Raw genomic sequence first — 21,597 nt, 5'->3', positions numbered from 1 at the left:
TGAAGCTCGATGAGCAGAAACTACAAATTTTCTTTTGAATAATGAATTCCAAGTCTTGTGTTCTTTATGGCTTTAAGCTTATGCCCTATAAGACACAGCGATGAAGACGGGAGCGCGCCCGATGCGCGATGAAGTAAGGGTGGGAGTGGCTAATAAGTCCGGGGTCAGAGGCCGAAGATACCTCAAATAAAATTCCAATAGCTCTATCTGCTCTTATGTAGGACCGGTATGCTTTCAGAAAAGCACACGCCAGATGCTCTGATACCACTGTCACAAGGCGGGCACCACGTGCCAATAGAAAAGAACAGACTGAACAGACTTTTGGCACTTCAATAAAAAAACGAGAGAGAGAGAGAGAGAGAGACGACACGCGACACGAAGTGGCGGAATTCCACCCCAGAGAGTATTGGCCCCAAACCTTGGCGCCCCTTTCAGTATTTCCTTATATTGCATCAACAAAGTACAAGCCGGTACTCGAGACTCTGCATCTTCTCCAGGAAGCATGCCAGAGAATGAGCCCTAGCCTCATATTTAAAGGCCCTAGGCCCCAAAAGCAGTTTACAATAAAAAGCCTTCAAACTCAAAAGCATCTGGTCCAAAAGCAAAGCCAAAAAGCTGCCAGTGTAAATCACGGAAATCCGTCCAACCTACCACGTCATCAGCCAGCGCAAAACGCGGAAATCTGTTCAGCCTGCCACGTCATCATGTCAGTGCAATTTTCAAAAATTGCCACGTCATCCGTTGCGAGTCTTGCTTTATTTTAATCTATATGTCACTTGGGGCCCCATCGGACGGGGTCCCCATAAGTTGGTAGGACTTCTTCTTCTGTTACTTGTTCTTCTTAGGGTTTAGGCGCCCTCAACCGGCATTTGTAAGTTGGCCCATTCTTTAGGCTTTGACACGTCAATAGTTTGTTACAACGTTTGTGAGACCGAATGGTATCACCAAATACTCGAACAATCCGAAGGATGTCCTGAACGCGGTCTTGTGCACATCTTCAAGAGCGATCCTCATTTGATGATAGCCACTTTTCAAATTGATTCTTATGAAACACAAAGGACCTTGTAATTTGCCAACTACACCATCGAGAAGAGCCCTGTAGTCAATGCACATTCTCCAAGATATATCTTTCTTCAAAACAAGAAGCACACATGAACAAAAAGGTGAGCTACTTGGTTGAATTAGATCCTTTTCACTGGCGTACTATCAAAGATCAAATCAATCGTGTGATCCTCAGGTCTATCACGAGGTAGCTCTCCAAGTAAACCCTCAGAGAAACAATCAGCTTGAGCTTGCAAAAATTCTTGGTGTTTTCATTCTAAATAAGACAAATTTGACCCTTTATTCTCTTCCAAATCTCTTAGAAGATCGAGTAAACAAAAATACTAGATTTCATAACTTTAGAAATGGCTGAAGACGATACAAGTAGGACAGACTCGCCCTTTAACTTTACATCAAGGATATTTTCTCTACCCTAATCATTTTTCAATGTGGCCTTTCGACATTGTTCTTCTCGTACCAAGGTATTTCCAAAAGTACATCACACCCTTCAAGAGGCATGATATGGAAGTCCTAATGCCCTAAATACCCTTGACAATGCAACCATAGTTTGCCAATGACAGGTATAATAGTTTGTCACACCCTTCAAGAGGCATGATATGGAAGTCCTAATACCCTAAATAACCTTGACAATGCAAGCATAGTTTGCCAATGACAGGTGTAATGGCGACTTCATGTGTAACAGACTTGGAAACTCCAAGTCAAGAATCTACCGCGACAGCACCAAATAACCACTTCAAAACAATTCACAGTTCACAACTCATTCGACACTGGCCCGGGGGAGTTCCGTGCCTAGAGATATTGGCCCCAAAGACTGGCGCCCCTTGCGGTATTTCTTTTTGTATTAATCAATGTTCAAAGTACAAGAGTGCGGGCAGGCGCTCACACTCAGACTCTGCGTCCAGATGCTCTGAGTAATGAGGCCCTGCCCATGTATTTAAAGAGTACAAAGGGATGCTGAAAGCAGAGCCCCCAAAAGCTTCAAAAGCTGTCCCAAAAGCTGAAAATTAAAAGCTTTGAAAATAAAGCAAAAGCTTTCTCTGCTTTTCACAATCTCTCTCTCTTGAGAGCAAATTAAGTAAACAAACGATCTCTCTCTGGCTTAAATAGAAATAAAGCAAAGAGGCTTCTCTCTCTCTCTTTCTCAACTTGCGTAGGAAAAGCAAGTCCAAAAGCTGAAATCAAAACCTGTCGCCCTGCTGCCCGAAAATCACGCCGCAATTCGCGGGGGTCCGTACAGCTGCCACGTATCGAGCCACGTCATCAAATTAGGGTTTTGATTTTTAGGGTTAGGATTTCAGCAAATTAGGGTTTTGATTTTTAGGGTAGGGTTTCGACAAATTAGGGTTTCTGATTTTCCTGCAAGGTGGACAGCCACGTCATCACTTTGTGACATACCCCCTCTTAAAAGCATTGTAATCGCCCTCGATTACGCCTGCAAAACAGACTATCACGTGACACATCCAACCCTATGTGTCCGTGGACAAGCTATAGCATGATCAGGGTTCAATCAGTCCAGTCAATCTAGATAAGAAGTGATCTGGCACTTTTGTGAGTTTATTCGTAGACCGTGCATGCCCAGTCACTTAGTGTAGATGCATATCCTCTCGTTGCACACAGCATGATCATAAGCATTCCCATCAGAATCAGTTAGAGGAATTTTCTAGTGATTTTAACCTATTTACCCTATTTTTGACATTTTTCACTTATTAATTTAAGTGACTTTCCAACAAAAGTAGGTAGGGCAATTTGGGTAAGAAAATATATAAGCAAACCAAAGCTAGCACTATTTGGTAGAAGAGGCAACAGGAGCCAAGCTCAGCAGGCAACTTATCCAACAAGAACTTGGTGGATTTCCTCCAAGCAAGAAGATCCCATCAGCTAGCGTTTTTGAAGAAGCCAGCATCTAGCGTTTTTGATCCCTTCAGCCTGGCGTTTTTGCATGTCCCAACGTTAGCAGATTTCAGCAGTAGAAAGACCATCAAGTTCAGCCCCTAAAGAGTAGCAGATTCAGCCCGGAAAGACCCTCAAATTCAGCCCTTAAGAAACCTCAGCTTTCAGCCCTAAACCTGCAGATTTTCAGCGACAAAGACCCACAGAAAACAATCCCAGAATCAGCGTTTTTGGACTCAGTCGCAGATTTCAGCCCATAGCATTTTTGGATAGCAGTAGAAGGATTGCAGATTTCAGCCCTTAGGTCGACTTCGTCATCCCCGTCGTCATCGTCAGCATAGCCTAGACTTGCATCAGTCTCATGCATACCGTTTGTACCAGTTTGTGCAATCATAAGTAGACCACTCTCGCCGACGAGTGGGGCCTTCAGAGGAGGGTTTTACAACGTCTTTGGTGTCGTGTCTCTCTTCTCTCTCTATCTCTCAGTCTCATACACTTGCATGCACAGTGTCCATTCACTTTGTTTGTGTCCGTTGCACCCTCTCACTAAAGGAACGGAAGGCTCTTCCTTCCGTAAGTAAAAGGAACCCTTGAGCATAGTTCGGAGCACTCATCTTGAGCAAAGCGCAAACAATCATTCCGCTGCACCTAACACAGACAAAGGCCATAAACTGTCTTAGCACACACCGACTGTTAGTACCTACGTACTAGGATCACATCTAGCACATGTACCAATCGACAGTCACATCACACGACATCAAAGGACATCACAGGACATTCAACATTCAATCGGATCTTAGACCATGATTTATCTGCAATGTAGTTAGCAATCGCATCTAGATCCAGTCGGGACCTCATAGATGCCTGATTGACTAACCCCTATTGCAACCATGTCTATTCGAGATCAATTAGACCAAAATGCTGTAGTCATTTCGTCTATCAGTTCCTGCACTTAAAAACAAGTCAAGAACAAATCAATTTCATATTCCAGAATTCCATTTCATAAAGTCATCCAGCAGAATACTGTCAGCTGTCAGTATTTTTGAAGCTCAAAGAGACATCAGTGACTCTAGTATTCATAAATTGAGGCATCTGTTGACAAAGGAGCGGAGTAACTCCTCTCTTGTGCAAACCCACTGCACCAGATCTCCGACCAAGCTGGTTCCATTTGGAATAGACTATGCTAAACCAAAAAGCTTCAAGGTAAAGATTCACATTCCGAGGAATATCTGCTAGGTCTTCCTCCTCCATTCGCTTTGCGTCCATTGCGAAGTAGGTCTTGAATTTAACCAAGAACCGTCAGTTCGCTTTACCTTCTTTCTTTCTTTCCGTGCCAATTTCTGTTCTAGAACGAGTATCTGTTCGTTTTCGTCCAATTCGGGTTGTTCATCAACAGGCACATCGCCTTCAAAAGGCTTCAAGAGACTCACAAAAAAAACCATTGTGAATCCTCCAAGTATTCTGGCAGCTCCAGTCCAGGAGATATCATTTATCTTTTCGGAAAACCTGGAAAGGTCCACACTATGTCATGCTAAGCTTACAAAGAAGCCGCTCCTTTCCCTTTTGTTTTCTTTCTCGGTCGTGCCTTCCCATAATGTAAGAGCACCCAATCCTTCTCCTTCAATTTCAAATTGCGACAATGGCGATCGGCTGCCTTTTTCTGTCTTTCCTGAAACTTCTACAAAGCCTTCCGGACCAAGTCCTCGTGAACCGGTCGGCTTCAAAGAAAAATCTTATCTTTCTCGCTAAGAAAGGGTAGAACCTTCGTAGCAAATTCAAAAATCTCAAATGGCATCTTCCCCATCAAAGAGTCAAACGTGTTTCTGTAAGCGTATTCCACCAAAGGTGAAAACCTTTCCCAAGTAGTCTTCTGATCCAACCAAGAAGACTTCAACAAATCCAGTACCACTGAATTAGCAATCTCTGATTGCCCGTCAGTTTGCGGGTGGAACGAGAACTGCAATCGCGTGCCTATATTCTCCCAAATAGCCGTCCAAAACAAACTCGTGAACCTGGGGCCCTGTCGAAGACAATTGTCTCAGGCATGTCATGTAATCTGAAGACCTAGGCAATAAACAATTGTTCCCACGCTGTGTTCTCGTGAGATGAAATCCATTGCAATACTTTCCCAGGGCGGGTGGGTATGGGTAAAAGGCTGTAACAATCCCTGTGCTTTATGTTAGTCAAACTTGACCTTCGGGCATACCAAGCAATTGCACACAAACTCGTCCACATCCTTCTTGAGTCTCGGCCAAAAGAAGTATCCCTCTACCCCTTTCAAGGTGGTAGCGATGCCGCGATGACCCGAGAAAGGCAGACAGTGGCATTCGGTTAGAACCTTTTCTCTCAACGGCTATGTAACGCACAACATGGTTTTCTTCATCAAGTAGCCATCCCGAATGGAATAATCCGCTACTATCTCCCCTTGCTGTAGTCAACTGAATACATCTGCAAAATCTGTTATGTGGCATACTGACCGACCATATCCTCGAAGTTCCTATGATGTATCGCGGAAATAGCCAGAACCAACGGCTTTCGGAACAAAGTATTTGCCACCAATTTCTTATGTCCTTGTACATGGACAATCCGGAAGTAAACCGTGCCAAGAAGTTTTGCCCACCGCATCTGCTTTTTCCGATAGCTACTTCCATGACAAGAAGTAGCGTAAACTCCCATCATCTGTGAAAACCGTAAAATCGGCTCCAAGTAGGTAATGTCACCACTGAATAAGAGCATTGATAGCCGCCAAAAGCTCTTTCTCACAAATTTGTGATGTCAAATCTAGCCTTGAGAACAATCGGCTCTCATAGGCAATGACATTGGCCTTCTTGCATTAAGACCGCATCCAGACTACGACCACAAGTATCACAATATACTTCAAACGACTTCTCAAAGTCCGACAAAGACAAAACTGGTCCCGTAGTCAATTTCTCTTTCAAAGTCTGAAAGGCAGTCACCTCTGTGGGTCCCCACGAGAAAGAGACTCCTTTCTGTGTCAAGATAGGGGAAGCAACCTCTGCAAACTTTCGAATGAACCGCCTGTAGTACGAACACAGTCCCAAGAAGCTTCTAACTTCATGGACATTTTTCAAATCGGGCCAATCACGGATAGTCTCTATCTTGGCCGGATCCATCTGCATTCCTGTTGCTGAGACAATGTGTCCCAAAAAGTGTTATCTCTCGTAGAAAAAATTCACTTTTCTTTGCATTAATCACGAACTTGTGATTTCGTAGTGCCTGAAAGACCTTAAGCAGATGATCTCTATGTTCTGCCTCATTCTTGGAGAAAACAATGATATCATCAAAGAAAGTGCCAACAAATAGCCTGTACTCTCGAAAAATCATGTCCATCATTCGGTTAAATGTCGCAGGAGCATTGGTTAAGCCAAAAGGCATCACCAAAAACTCAAATAACCCATAAGTCGTCCGATAGGCTGTCTTGTAGATGTCTCCCGACGCGATTCGGATCTAATGATATCCACTCTTCAAATCAAATCAATCCTGCTAAGGCACGAGGATCCCTGTAATCTGTCGAGTATATCATCGATCCTAGGAATCGAAAATCTGTTCTTGATGGTGATTTTGTTGAGAGCTCTATAATCGATGCACATTCTCCAAGATCCGTCTTTCTTCAAAACCAACACTGGAGAGCAATACGGTGAAGTACTAGGCTAGACAAGACCCTTTTCCAAGAGGTCTTTCAATTGGTTCATAATCTCTTCGTTTTGTACTCGGCTCACACGGTGAGGTGGCCGGTTCGGTGGTGTGCTTCCAGGAATCAGATCAATGGTATGATCTTCAGGACGAGCAGGTGGTAACTCGCCTGGCAGGCCCTCTGAAAAGCAATTGACATGAGTGTGGAGAAAATCTTGGCGTTCTTTTGTTCAGGTCAAAACATATTCGACCTTCATCCATCGTTCAGATCTCTCCCAAAACAAATGAGTAAATGAAGTTCATCAAGTACAATCTCTGAGCCCTTCAATTGTCAAAGTCGCATTCTCGGCCCGATAGTCAACCATGGCGTTGTTCTTGTGGTACCAAGGGATAAATAAAAAGCCTCTTGAATTTCAACCTTTTAACTGGCACAGTCTTGCTTAATAGAAGCGTGGACCACTAAGTTCGAGCATTCCCCTTAAAGTAAGAGGCAGCTCTCCAAATCTTAAGAGTGTTTTGAGTAACGTCCTCCCCCGAAAGCGATGTCAAACTGCTGTACAAAAGACAAAACCTTCGAAGCATCTCTATATCCCGAAAACGTGTCAAATTTAATTGACTGTCCACCTTCTTTAAACTCTCGGACTTTCTTGATTCTGTCTTCCAAAAAGTCATATTGGTTGGCTTTGTAAAAATTCTTCTTCTTTGCATAAAAGCTGCTATCATCAAAGTCTGAACTATCTGTAGACGAGTCCTCTCTAGAATTGTCACTCATGGAGCGAGATTTAGACTTCTTTGTCTTTTTCTTGCCTTTTCCGAAGCGTTGCTTTTTGCTTTGCTTTTTGCCTTTCCGGTCTTCTTCGCTCGAGTCAGATGAGCTAGAAGAACTATCAGAAGAAGAAGAAGAAGAACTGGGTACTCCTTCAAATCGAGCACGCTTCTTCTGTTTCTTTGCCTTTTGAAATGTCGTCTGACGACCCAAATAACCCGAGAAGTCAATGCCTTTCTTCTGCTTTTTGCCGTGCTTTTTAGCTTTATTTATCAAAAATCTGAGAAACCAGTGCATCAACCACCTCTTCTAATTCCTTCTCTCAATACTTCTTGTGAGCAAAAGGTTTCTTGAGACCGGGTTTTGGGGGTGGGGTTGTGGTTTTCTGCCACTACGCATGCACCTCCTGGAAAGAGGTCATACTCATATATTTTGCAAATTTCGGATCCTTCGCAAAATTGAGCATCATTTTTGTTGCATCGTCGATCAATTGACAACGCTCCATCTCTGGACGCTCCGCCTGAGTAGGCCGAGGCGGGCCATACTCCTTGCCTGAATCTTCGTTGTGATCCCTTCCTGCATCTCCGGATGCAGAGGGAGTTGACTGATCTTTGCATGAATGTTAGGTGCAACGGAATGATTGTTTGCGCTTTGCTCAAGATGAGTGCTCCAAACTGTGCTCAAGGTTCCTTTTAGTTCTTATGGAAGGGAGAGTCTTCCGTTCTTAATGGAAAGTACTATGATCGCGAACAAAGTGAATGGACACTGTGCGTGCAAGTGTATGAGACACAGAGATAGAGAAAGAAGAGAGATACGACACCAGAGACGTAAAACCCTCCTCCGAAGGCCCCACTCTCGTCGGCGAGAGTGGTCTACTTTTTGATTGCACAAAGTGGTACAATGCGTATGCAATGGACTGATGCAACTTGGACTATGCCGATGACGACGACGATGGTGATGACGACGACTTGATGGCTGAAATCTGTGGTCTTCTAACTGCTGAATTTCGGGACTGTTTCGGTGGCTGAAAATGACTGTTTTGGCTGCGTTTTTATGGGCTAAAATTGGGGGAACTTCTGCAACCACTTAGGGCTGATCTGCTGCGTTTCTATCTGCTGCGTTTTTTACTCCTGCAGATCTGTGTTTTTAGGGCTGATGTCGCTGGCTGAAAACGCTGAGAGTTTGCAGGGGCTTGCTGGCGTTTTTGGGCTGAAAACGCTGAGAACAAAAACACTAATGGCTGGACTTTGCTGGCGATGAAAAGCATCCACAAACGCTAGGGATTGGAAGAGGCTAGCGATCATGCAAGGTGGAAACGACAAGGATCTGGGAATGCCCGGCGAGGATGGGGATCCAAAACGCAAGGGTGCTGAGGGTTTACTGCTGAGAAGTTGCCTGTTGAGTGAGAAGCTCCTGCTACCTCTTCTGCCAGAAAGTGCCAACTTGGGTTTGCTTATATATTAACTTAGCAAAATTGCCCTACCTACTTTTGTTGGAAAGTCACTTAAAAATAATAAGTGAAAATACCAAAAATAGGGAAAATAGGCTAAATGCACTGGAAAATTCCCATGACTGAATCTGATGGATTCTGAAGGGAATAGTGATGATCATGCTGTGTGCAACCGGAGGATATGCATCTATACTAAGTGACTGGGCATGCACGGTCTACGAATAGACTCACAAAAGTGCCAGACCACTGCTAATCTAGACTTGACTGGACTGACTTAACCCTTGCTATGCTGTAGCTTGTCCACGAACACATAGGGTTGGATGTGTCGCGTGACATCCCCTCCTTTTCAAAGTGAGGTACTGGTACCAAACTGTATGGCGTCGAGGGAGATCGCCAATAGCATCCGAAATCCTGGAAGGGACTCTTCGCCGACCTACTCTTCTGTGTGGGTCGTGCGGTACTTGAACTTCATAAAGGTCTGCAACGCTTGCTTCTTTGGGCCGCGCCAAAAGCGGCACAAAGTCTTCTCTGGCTCCTTCCATGCTTCAACTTCGTATAGAGATCTGCTTCCTTCTTCTTCAAGAATCTCCATGGCTGAAAATTCCTGAAACCATCTCCAACACAAAACCATGAACATACCCATTCGATGTAAAGTGAAGGAAAAAAATCTTGTCTTTGCTAAAGACTGTGTATGCAATTTAGATGAACATAGAGACGGAGTGACAACCCGTTCATCAAACACATGCAAACAATGAGATCGAATCTTTCTCTATTGATCTAAAGCAATCAACTGTGGCAAAACACAATGGAAATGCCCATGCTTGGTGCTCATACTTTCATGTGCTCGTTCGGAAACTGTGTCATGCCAAGGAAGAGACATGGAATGTGACTTCCTTACATACAAACTTTTCAGCTTTTCATGAACAATCCGCATACATTCGTACTCATCCATGAGAGAAACGTGCTCAACATGCAATATGTCATGCCTAGGAAAAGGGATCACATAACGATGCTGACTAAAATACAGGAAACGATCACGAATGAAACACTCGAACAATGCATGCGTATCAATGATGCGAACACATAACACTTCCTGTGAGGGTTCTGTGGACCTAAGCTCGAGAGCCAAGATCACTTCTTCGGGATCTATCGAATCTTCTTGTGGAGGATCTATGGACCTCGACTCGAAAGCCAAGATCGATTCTTCGTGATTGATCGAATCTACAATGAGGTTAGCTTCGCTAGAAAAAGCATTCACTAACTCATCATCCTTGTGAACAATCACATCATCTTTATGCAACTCATCATGCTTGTGAAAAATCACATCTTGATCATGCAAATCATCATGCTTGTCTTTGTCATCCAAACTATCATGCAAATCATTATCATTCAAATCATCATGCTTCTCATAATCATGCAAATCCTGTGTATCATGATGTGGAGAAAAAGAGACTGAGAGAGTCTCCTTCTCTTGAATGAGAGATGGAGAATGAGCAATGTCCTCTCCATGAAAGACAGTAGGAGAATCACTTTTGGCATTGACAGTTAAAGTGTTAGCCTCAAAATCAATGAGAGCGTTAGTCTCACGAAACCATCGAATGCCCAAAATCCTGAGAGAGGAGAAACAACAAATCTTCTAGTGAAGGCAGTCTGTTGAATTGCAAACAACACATCAAAGCACTCCTCCGTGATGAGAGCGTCCATACCAGGACGAAAGCCAAAGACCTCGATAGGAGATCTCGGACTAACCTCGAGGCGGACTCTCTCAACAAGAGAGGAACTGATCACATCATGCATACTACCTGGGTCAAACAATATGACAAAACGGTGCCCCGACGTACGACCATAACATTTAATGAGAGATTCATCAATGGGAGGGTCCTGAGAAACTTGGGGCACACTCGTGTTATCATTCATTGCATTGACAGATGTAGTGGGTGCTGTGGGTTCTTTAGATTCATCCAATTCAAGCTTAGGACATGTTCTTTTTATGTGACCCTTAATGTGACAATGAAAACAACGACCTTCCTTAGAATAAGTGCTTTGCTCTTCCGACGTAAAATATCCTCCTACAATTCCTTGTGCTACCTTTTCATCTGGAGTAAGCTTAGGTTTAACAATTGTGTTAGCCTTACCCTTAGATTCATTGGAAGAATTCTTTGATGAGAGACTGTTGGAAGATTCGTTAGAAGAGTTATCATTCTTACCATTCTTACCGTTCTGAGGGTTCTGAGAAGTCTGCGAGGTACTTGTGGAAGTCTTGTTCTCCTTAGGCTTTCCCTTGTTGTGCTTCATCTCCTGTGCGAGAGCAATCGCTACTGCCTTGTTGAGATCGATTGGATCGAGAACCTCGACATCGTACTTGATATACTCGTCCAATCCAAAGAGAAAAGCTTCTTTGCGCTCATCATTTGATTTGCGTAATTGAGTACCTAGCTGCAAAACACGATTAGAAAAAGACATAACCGGCATACCATTTTGCTTAAGAGAGCGCCAATCGTCCTTCAATCGTACGAGGTACTGAGGTGGCATAAACCGCGCCTTGAGCTTGTCTTGGAAATCAGCCCAATTGAAGGAAAGGGGCGTGAGTTCGTCGGCTTCCTCTAGGTGCGCGGCTAGCTGTGCCTCTTGCCATGCCTGGTACCAATTGATGGCATCATTGGCAAGGTACATAGCTGCCGTCAAAACTTTGTTATTTCCTGTTTTCTTAGTTGTCGTAAAATAAGCATTAAATTGATGCAACAAAGAATGAATAACCGTAGCATCCATCTTACCGTCATACTTACTGAAAGTCAACTTCTCTGTGACTGGATGGTTGGAATCCGTATCGTGGCTTGCACCACTTGAGGAACTCCCACGATCTTTGGGTGGTTCGGTCTTCCAGGCTAGGACTTGGGCAAGGAATTCTTGAGTGCATAGCTCCCTTCGAGCTTCACGCTCGGCCTCCAAGGCCGCGGCTCGTGCTGCCGCTTCCTCCTTCCTTAGTTCTTTTCTTTCTTTTCTTGCGTCGCGCTCGCGTTCGAAAGCAAGGCGCTTGTCTTCTTGTTGTGCAGCAAGTCTGGCGTTTCTTTCGTCGCGCTCGCGGTCCTTGGCTACTTGCTCACAGTCCTTAGCTGCTTGTTCACGATCCTTAACTGCTTGTTCTTCGACAAGTCTTACAATTCTTTCGTCGCGTTCACGGTCCCTAGCTTCTTGTTGTTTTGCTTTGCTTGCGAGTTGTGCCAATGCAACTCGATTCGTTTCATGTTGTTGTGCCATCATGTCCAACATCGACTTGACCATCATCTCCATAGGAGTGAGTGCAAATCGTGGCGTAGATGGCGAAGGGGGAGGGTCGAAAAAGTCTCCTGTAGGGAAAAATCTTCGTCGCCTCTCTCATGCTCATCACCTGTATGCGAAGTATCCATTCCGCTTCGGGTGACAACCATGCACTATGATCTTTGGTTCTTAAGTTCACGAGGAACTTGGGTTCTTGAGGGTCTTGGTTCTTGGGTTCTTGGGTTCTTGAGGGTCTTGAGGTTCTTGAGGTTCTTGAGGTTTTCTTTCGCTTGCCAATCGCGTTGGAGAAGGATCTTCTCTTCACCCGAGTTCTACTCCTTTCTGCGGGCGCACCCCTTGGCGGCCTTGCGCTCACACCAAGGTTGCTTTTTCCCACCTCACATCGATTGGCCGGCCGCTAAGTACACAGTCCGCTCTCAATGAGTGAAAAGAGACAAGGGGAGGCTGCACAAGCCCTTCTTTCTTGGGATTCCTGTCACTCTTCAAGAAAGCACGATTAGGAATCGACACGCCCAAGTGAACTTGGGTTCGTGCGACCTCAATAAGCAAAAAAAATTCTTGTGGTTCTTGTGGTTCTTTCCTTGAGTGATACAGAACACTGCCGAAGCTCTGATACCAATGTTAGGTGCAGCGGAATGATTGTTTGCGCTTTGCTCAAGATGAGTGCTCCGAACTGTGCTCAAGGTTCCTTTTAGTTCTTATGGAAGGGAGAGCCTTCCGTTCTTAATGGAAAGTGCTATGATTACGAACAAAGTGAATGGACACTGTGCGTGCAAGTGTATGAGACTGAGAGATAGAGAAAGAAGAGAGATACGACACCACAGACGTAAAACCCTCCTCCGAAGGCCCCACTCTCGTTGGCGAGAGTGGTCTACTTTTTGATTGCACAAAGTGGTACAATGCGTATGCAATGGACTGATGCAGCTTGGACTATGCCGATACGACGACGGTGGTGACGACGACGACTTGATGGCTGAAATCTGTGGTCTTCTAACTGCTGAATTTCGGGACTGTTTCGGTGGCTGAAAATGACTGTTTTGGCTGCGTTTTTATGGGCTAAAATTGGGGGAACTTCTGCAACCACTTAGGGCTGATCTGCTGCGTTTCTATCTGCTGAAAATCTGCGTTTTTTACTGCTGCAGATCTGCGTTTTTAGGGCTGATGTCGCTGGCTGAAAACGCTGAGAGTTTGCAGGGGCTTGCTGGCATTTTTGGGCTGAAAACGCTGAGAACAAAAACGCTAATGGCTGGACTTTGCTGGCGATGAAAAGCATCCACAAACGCTAGGGACTGGGAGAGGCTAGCGATCATGCAAGGTGGAAACGCCAAGGATCTGGGAATGCCCAGCGAGGATGGGGATCCAAAACGCTGGGGTGCTGAGGGGTTACAACTGAGAAGTTGCCTGTTGAGCGGGAAGCTCCTGCTGCCTCTTCTGCAAGAAAGTGCTAACTTGGGTTTGCTTATATATTAACTTAGCAAAATTGCCCTACCTACTTTTAATAAGTGAAAATACCAAAAATAGGGAAAATAGGCTAAATGCACTGGAAAATTCCCTGACTGAATCTGATGGATTCTGAAGGGAATATTGATGATCATGCTATGTGCAACCAGAGGATATGCATCTATACAAAGTGACTGAGCATGCAGAGTCTACGAATAGACTCACAAAAGTGCCAGATCACTGCTAATGTAGACTTGACTGGACTGACTGAACCCTTGCTATGTTGTAGCTTGTCCACGGACACATAGGGTTGGATGTCACGTGACACTGAAGCCATAGGTGCTGCGGAAAAAAAATTTGGATCGGATTTTCCGTAGAAGAGAAATCGGTCGTGCTCTAATACCACTGTAACAGACTTGGACACTCCAAGTCAACAATCTACCGCGACAGCACCAAATAACCACTTCCAAACAGTTCACAGTTCACAATTTATTCGACATTGGCCCATTTATTCGACATTGGCCCGGTGGAGTTCCGTGCCTAGAGATATTGGCCCCAAAGACTGGCGCCCCTTTCGGTATTTCTTTTTGTATTAATCTGTGTTCAAAGTACAAGAGTGCGGATAGGCGCTCACACTGAGACTCTGTGTCCAGATGCTCTGAGTTATGAGGCCCTGCCCACGTATTTAAAGAGTACAAAGGGATGCTAAAAGCAGAGCGCCCCAAAAGCTTCAAAAGCTGTCCCAAAAGCTGAAAATTAAAAGCTTTGAAAATAAAGCAAAAGATTTCTCTGCTTTTCACAATCTCTCTCTCTTGAGAGGGAATAAAGCAAACAAAAGAACTCTCTCTCTTGCTTAAATAGAAATAAAGCAAAAGAGGCTTCTCTCTCTCTCTTTCTCGACTTGCGTAGAAAAAGCAAGTCCAAAAGCTGAAATCAAAAACTGTCGCCCTGCTGCCCGAAAATCATGCCGCAATTCGCGGGGGTCCGTACAGCTACCAATGTCAGGCCATGTCAGCAAATTAGGGCTTTTGATTTTCCTGGAGAGCGGACAGCCACGTCATCACTTTGTGACATCATGCCTGGGAGCCGCTAGAAGATTACAGAGTAAAAAACTCATTCAGCTACCAATATACATGGACATATATATGTCATATGCTACAAGGAGCACCGTTGTCCAGCTTAGAATATCTTCACAAAGACTCGAGGTGGAGATTGGGCAGCTGGTGTACCCAAAGAGGGCAAGACTAGTAGATTGTGTAGACTAGAGCAAAAGACAAAGGAACATTTTATATATAGATGGCCGGCATATTATGAGATCAGAGGGAGATACCACTGCCTATTCAAGGAAAGCTTTGGGCTGAAAAGCACACCATGAGGTTTAAGGCCTAGGTCTCTTCCTGCTATAGGTGGACAAGCAAGTCTTATTGCTGGCATTGAGGAGCATCTCCAACTAAGATGGGTTAGACAGGGATATAGAGCAGTCAGGATAGTTGATATGTCGGAGCCATTGCCATGGAGGGCGAGGCCTACTCGAGGTTTCACCTTGAGAACTGCTATAGATGCGCCTGACAAAGATTAGAGTTGCCTCGTCCATGTTGTCGACATTGGACTCTTGGACTCTCCGACGGGCAACTAAGATCTATACCAAATACATAGCACAGCAAGAGGAGAGACATCACCGGTAACCGGAACCCTTTTCAGAACTACCGTCTCACCCTCTTCCATGTATTTCATACTTAAGGCTAGCATATCCTCGGGATGGGAGTAGTTTATTTTCATAAAGAGGATATTGTACACTTGTAGCATGGTACGATGAGGATACATTTTGGAGTCCCTATACAAAAATTTTGCCGAGCCCACTAGAGATATATATGCCCATCCTTTTAACTTTGTTCAATGTTGTCTTTTACGGGAATTTTTTTTTTAGTTCATGCATGATACTAGATGGACAAGGACATGGACATCATTGTGTATTGTTTGTCTCATAGGCGAGCATCGTCTTTCCTAAACGTTGAACAATATTTCTATTTCTACATGTCTTGAGTTGAAGGCTCGTTGGGTAGATCTTGAAGGTCTCTTGGGATGGTTCCTACAACGTAGAATCTCTCTCTCTCTCTCTCTCTCTCTCTCTCTCTCTCTCTCTCTCTCTCTCTCTCTCTCTCTCTGTGTGTGTGTGTGTGTGTGTGTGTGTGTGTGTGTGTGTGTACACATGAATATATGTTGTGAAAAAACTTGAGTTTTGTATGGAGGTAAGACTAACCTCGTGGAAACCTGCAGCATGGAATCCAGCAGATGTTGCACAAGCTCCAGAGCCAATGAGCAAAGAGGCAATGCAGAAAGCGCGGAAGGGCATGGATGTAGCACCGTGGCCCCTTGAATAAAGTATGCCTGCACCCACCAGCTGCCCCGCAGAACAGCATGCCCAGGTCACTGCGCTTGAGGGAGTGGAAGTGGGAGTGCCCTCAACACCGCCCGCCATTGCTTCATAACAATGGCCAGATAAACTTAGTGAACTACGTGTTCTGATTAATTTGGTGGGTTCAGACTAGGCGGCGGAAGAAAAAAGCAAAGGGCGTTCTTCCTGCATGGCAAAATTTAATTGGTTGGAGTTGAGGCACTCTTCCCCAGGGCCCTCCATTTTTCTTCCGACCCCCCCCCCCCGGGAAGAGTTGATGGCCTCTCTCAGGCTGGGTTCAGACTGAACCGGCAAAAGAAACAAGGTTTCCTAAATGTGTCGCCGCCTAGTGTGAACAGTGTGGAGGGAGGAAAAGTGAAAAAGTGAAGGGGGCTGAGAGAGGCCATCAACTCTTCCGAGGGGGGGGGGGGGGGGGGGGGGGGGGTCGAAAGAAAAATGGAGGGCCCGGCGGAAGAGTGCCTCAACTCCAACCAATTAAATTTTTCCATGCAGGAAGAACGTCCCTTTGCTTTTTTCTGCCACCGCCTAGTCTGAACCCACCCTTCCGAGGGGGGGGGAGGGCCGGCGGAAGAGTGCGTCAACTCCAACCAATTAAATTTTGCCATGCAAGAAGAACGTCCCTTTGCTTTTTTCTTCCACCGCCTAGTCTGAACCCACCCTCTCAGCCCCCTTCACTTTTTCACTTTTCCTCCTCAACACTGTTCACACTAGGCGGCGGCACATTTAGGAAACCTTGTTTCTTCCACCGGTTTAGTCTGAACCCAGCCTTAGGCTAGTTACAGACTGCCCTTGAGTGCCCACAGCCTGCCCAACATTGAGGCACCTTTTAAAAAACTTGTCCACCCATACTGATGTTACACACACAAGTTTGGGCACTGAAATTAAAAATCTGTTATGCACAATAGCAAAACCAAGCATGTATTTCACGCATTAGCCAGATTAGCTATCAACAGCAAGTTTTTACGTGCATCAGCACAAAGTAGCTATTGGATCTGCCAGTAAGACATTTCACGCGTTAAGTGTGCTCCATCAGTATGACACGAGTGTAGTTGCAAAATAAGAATACAATTTCTATAGAAAACCATATGTATGTGAAGAAGCCAAGAAAACTTGTTACATCAAAACACCAACAATTTATTTGAAGACTAGAACAAATGAAGTCACCAGCAAACCATAGAGACTTAATCATGCACAACACAAAATCCTACATTGGACCTGGACAACCACGCAAGACATGCAAGACATATCGATTTTTCATTCATGACAAACAAGACAACCACTGCAAGGCCTACAAGACATTGATTTGTACTTCACGACCTACCAAATAAAATTGTACATTTGACTCATCGAAATGTTGATTTGTACTTCTCGCATGCCTTAACAACATAAAAATCAAGCTTTGACTCTACAGCAAATTGTACTTATGTGAATACATAACCATGCAAAACATGAATACATGGATTTGTACTTGATGACCTACAACATAACCATTGTTACTTAACAAGGGATCCTAAGCAACAGAATTGCATTAACAATATAAAAATCAAGCAAGTACTCTCCAATACAGATCAAGCTTCGACTCTCCAGTACATAGAAGCTATTCTCTCCAATAATAAAAGATAATTAAGCTACTCGCTCTCAAAAATCTCATCAGCAGAATCATTGTTCCCAAAACCGCACTAGCATTTCTTGGCTCTCTCTCCTTAAACATCACTCTAGCAATGTTATCTCATATATGTGTCCCATTGACTACAACATCGTAAAAACATTTGCCTCCATTTTGTGCCCTCTCTATTGCTTGTGAAGAGTTAGAGTCCATCAAGCAAGAGACTTTTGCTAGAGCGTCATTTAATCCGCTATGCATTGTTGTATCCAAGCTTGTGGCATCCAATTGAGCTTGTGCCCATTGCAGCTCGCCCTGGGCTTCTCGAATCCACCCTTCATCAAATGAATCTGCGTGAACAATACACATGTTATGGAGGACCAAGCATGTGCGGATCATCTTCGGCACATTTTGCAAAATCATGTCACGGAGCTTTAAAAGGATTCTGAATCGAGCTTTGAGCATTCCAAAAGCACGCTCCACATGCATTCTCAAACTGGATTCTGAATTGAGCTTTGAGCATTCCAAAAGCGCGCTCCAAAAGTACGCTCGGAAGATAAGCCATCTTTGTTGCTTTGAAAGGTAAAAGCATCCAGAATCTTGATGGGAACGCACAATCCCCCAAGAGACAATAATTTCCCAGGCAACCTGCTCCACATTTTTTACCTAGCTGATTGCGTTGAAATACATTCCAATCATGCATGGACCCTACCCACCCTCTGTCGTAATCCCAAACAGTACAATTTTCAACCACTTTCATCTGCAATATAATTGAGTGGAAGCCCTTTCTGTTGAGCTAGTCTTCATTATTGACTCGAGGGGCAATGATTGGCACATGGCTGCCATCCACTGCACTTATCACGAAAGGAATACCGTGGATTGCCTCAAACTCCTTGGCGAGGATTTGCATTCTGTTAGTCAAAGGCCATTTGACAAAAAGATCATGCAGACCAAAAGAAGACAGTGCATCGCAAAATTGGATGACAATCTCTTGTGTTGTGGCTATGAAGATTGAGTACATGTCTGGAATAATTTGGAGATTTTCCCTTGAAGCCAAGCGATGTAAATCTACGTAGACTCTTTTGTCAATGGGGATTTCCTAGCAAAAATTTGTGTCAAAGCGGCGCATCTTTGGAGCTAACCATGCTGTCAAGAAATTGAAAGTGTCAAGAAACTGAACTTGGTACATGTAGTCAACCATGCCAGCATTGTCATAATCTGCAAGCTCTAGAGCTATGATTGCACCAATAATTAATGCAAAGAAGCAAGCAAGAACCACCAGCTCATCCTCCATAGCCTAAAATGGAAGTATATATCAATTTTTGAACTCAACCAGAAGAAGACACTGATACATATGATTCTTTGAATTAAAAGAACAACAAATAGAGACAACAAAGCTCAAGATATAGAAGAAAAACCAAAAAAATATGTCACTTTTCATCAGCATCAAATATTGAAATATGTCACTCCGCAAACCGTACGCTACAAAGACATCATCATATCAATCTTTTTTGAAATTTTTCAATACATCCAAGAATCCAACAAATGCATTATTGAGAGATCCCAAAAGTTTAAGATTTTTAGCCTGCTCGGCCTTGCAAGGTGCTTCTGATTATCTTTGTTGAGCTGCCATGATCTTGGCGGTATTTTCCATATCAACAAGGGAGTCCTTAATTTTCTTGTCCTTTCATTAGCGTTTCTCTTGAATAGGACCTAAGACTCTTTCTTTTGCAGCTGATGATGCACCTTCTCCTCCGTCCTCTGTTGTTTGTGCCTACAAGGGACTCACTGAATCCTACATATCAATGTTGTTGGAGTCGCCAAGTGCCGAAGCATGAGACTCACTGGCTACATTCACCCTGCTATGCATATACTCATCCACTATATCGTACCAATTACAGGTTATCCTATGATCATTTCCTGATATACGCATCGTACACGCGTCCCCATTTATTTTTGCAAGCTTGGCCATCTTTGTCACATTTTGGAAAAAGCGAAGCAAGCTATGTCACAACCTTTGACCAAAGATCTACACCCTATTTGGGAGTTTTCCCAAAATCATCATGCATAGTGCCGCGAATATGAATTAGTTGCACAACCCATGCATCCTTCCAGTTCTCTCTCCCCTTCTTGTCTTTGCTGCCCTCATCTAGACTAACCATGTTGGCTTGATTCTTCTTTCTTCTTTTCCCTCCATGGCTTGTAGTGTTCATCATTGGTCCCACTTCTCTTGTTACTGTATAATCCTTCGCTTGGCCAAAAATTTGAGTAGCCTACCTTCGTCCCCATTTATGCCTTTGCTGGTATCTCCCTCCATTGTTATTGTTGATGTGTTAGCCTATGAAGGAGACAAAATAGGACTCCGTTTTGCTATGTGTTGAGTCGTTGGTCGTATAGGTGGATGAAATTTCCTAAAGCCAAATGGAGATCCTCCAAATGAGATGTTGACGGTCATTGAGTATTCTTAGCAAACCTTACCAACAATCATTGAAGCTGAAAACAATATCTTCTCAACCAAGGCTACGCACAAGACAAGGTGAGCTTAATGTCTAATATCACATCTTACTTGCAATGAATAATTGTTAAAGTTGAGCTATTGACGGTCATTGAGGATTCTTAGCAAACCTTACCAACAACCATTGAAGCTGAAAACAATATCTTCTCAACCAAGGCTACGCACAAGACAAGCGACTCTAAACCAATCCCGACATAGCAAAACAATAGCCTTTTTCAAGTTTATGAAGCTGAAACAAGAGCAAATAAAATGAAAAAATGTTGAAATACTTGGGACTGTCATGGCTGCGAATGATGAAGACCCAAGAATGGTGAGAGGCGAAGGCTCTCTCAGAGCTTTCAAATGACAAGCAGGCTGCAAAAGCCCGTGAATGTGATAAATGAGAAAGGGGAGCTTGGAAATTATTGGTTCTCACATTGCGTATCCATCCTTGGAGAGCTGTGGTTGGCTGCCCAAATTCGTCCAATGGTTGGGCATGCATTGACAGTTGACTCAGCTTCTGCACGTGATGTCCAACAGTTGGTGTGTAAGTGCTTTGTTGAGGGCATGCAACGTTATTGGTCAAGCGTTAAAAAATCACATTGTCCACTTCCAATGTGTAAGCAGCCTTAGGCAAACTGGAAGGGCGGTGGTAATGTGTGTGCTAGTCTCCACCCAATCGTGCTATCTTATAGCCTCCCCCTGGCGTACACACTGTCCGATCAAGTCGGTGGCCTTGCCCGTAGGAACCATGTCCTTACATTCTCCCATGTAGAACCTTCTTCAGGTCTATCTAGCCATTTTACCAACACCTGTCCTCTGACATGATGTCTGGTGCGAAGCTCATGAGAATCCAAAATCTTTTCGGGCTCATGAGGGATGCTTGGCGGTTTGATAAGGTCAACTAACACACCTGTGTCAATGACATTATCATTCTGTCCTAGCTATTTTCATAAACGGCTAACATGAAAAACAGGATAAACTTGTGAGTGCTCTGGAAGAGCTAACTTATAGGCCACTTGACCTTTACGTTTGAGAATGGTAAATGGTCCACAATAGCGTGGTGAAAGTTTAGCAACTTTTCCCATCTTCATACTTTCTGAATGCTTCGGAACCTTGAGGAAAACCTTGTCTCCTTCTTCGAAAGTAGCAAGACGGCAATGCTCATCTGCGTACTTCTTACATCGATCTTGAGCTTGCTTAACATTTTGTCTAGCAACTCGAAGCATGTCAAAATGGTCTTGGAGAAAATCCTTCGCTTGTTGTATCTTCTCCTTAGTCACATGCTTTGAACTATTATAAGCAAATTCCAATATAGGTAAGTAGTCTTCCCAATCGGTTTGCTTCTTGCTAACGTACGCTCATAGCATATCCTCTAGCACTTGATTAACTCTTTCGGTTTGACCATCTGTTTCTGGACGATCAGCCGTACTTAGATTAAGTTTAGTTTTCAACTTTGGAAACACAGCTCTTCAGAAGTGATTATCGAACTTTCGATCTCTGTCACTAATGGTACTAGCTGGAAGACCATAGAGTTTTTATA

At 44.1% G+C, this 21,597-nt stretch overlaps 1 protein-coding gene and 1 pseudogene across 3 annotated transcripts in view; both read right to left on the bottom strand.

Moving 5' to 3' along the window:
* LOC147430050 (uncharacterized) overlaps window positions 1-16,135 on the bottom strand; it is a 50,081-nt gene extending 33,946 nt beyond the window's left edge. For 2 of the 3 annotated variants that reach the window (XR_015185834.1, XR_015185833.1), the window contains exon 1: window positions 15,802-16,102. Coding sequence is in view for 1 of the 3 variants with exons in the window: in XM_086495433.1 (XP_086351559.1) it covers window positions 15,802-16,020 (219 nt within the window). In the remaining 2 variants the exon portion in view is untranslated. Of the gene's footprint in view, window positions 1-15,801 lie in introns of all 3 variants that reach the window. The other variant, XM_086495433.1, reaches the window with a different exon arrangement.
* A 501-nt stretch (window positions 16,136-16,636) lies between these two features.
* On the bottom strand, window positions 16,637-20,015 carry LOC147430049 (uncharacterized; annotated as a pseudogene).
* Between the last annotated feature and the right edge of the window lie 1,582 nt (window positions 20,016-21,597).

The sequence above is a fragment of the Adiantum capillus-veneris genome, chromosome 22, assembly GCF_014529385.1.
Source record: "Adiantum capillus-veneris isolate H3 chromosome 22, ASM1452938v2, whole genome shotgun sequence".
Lineage (NCBI taxonomy): Eukaryota > Viridiplantae > Streptophyta > Polypodiopsida > Polypodiales > Pteridaceae > Adiantum > Adiantum capillus-veneris.
This window is presented reverse-complemented; position numbering and strand designations above follow the sequence as displayed.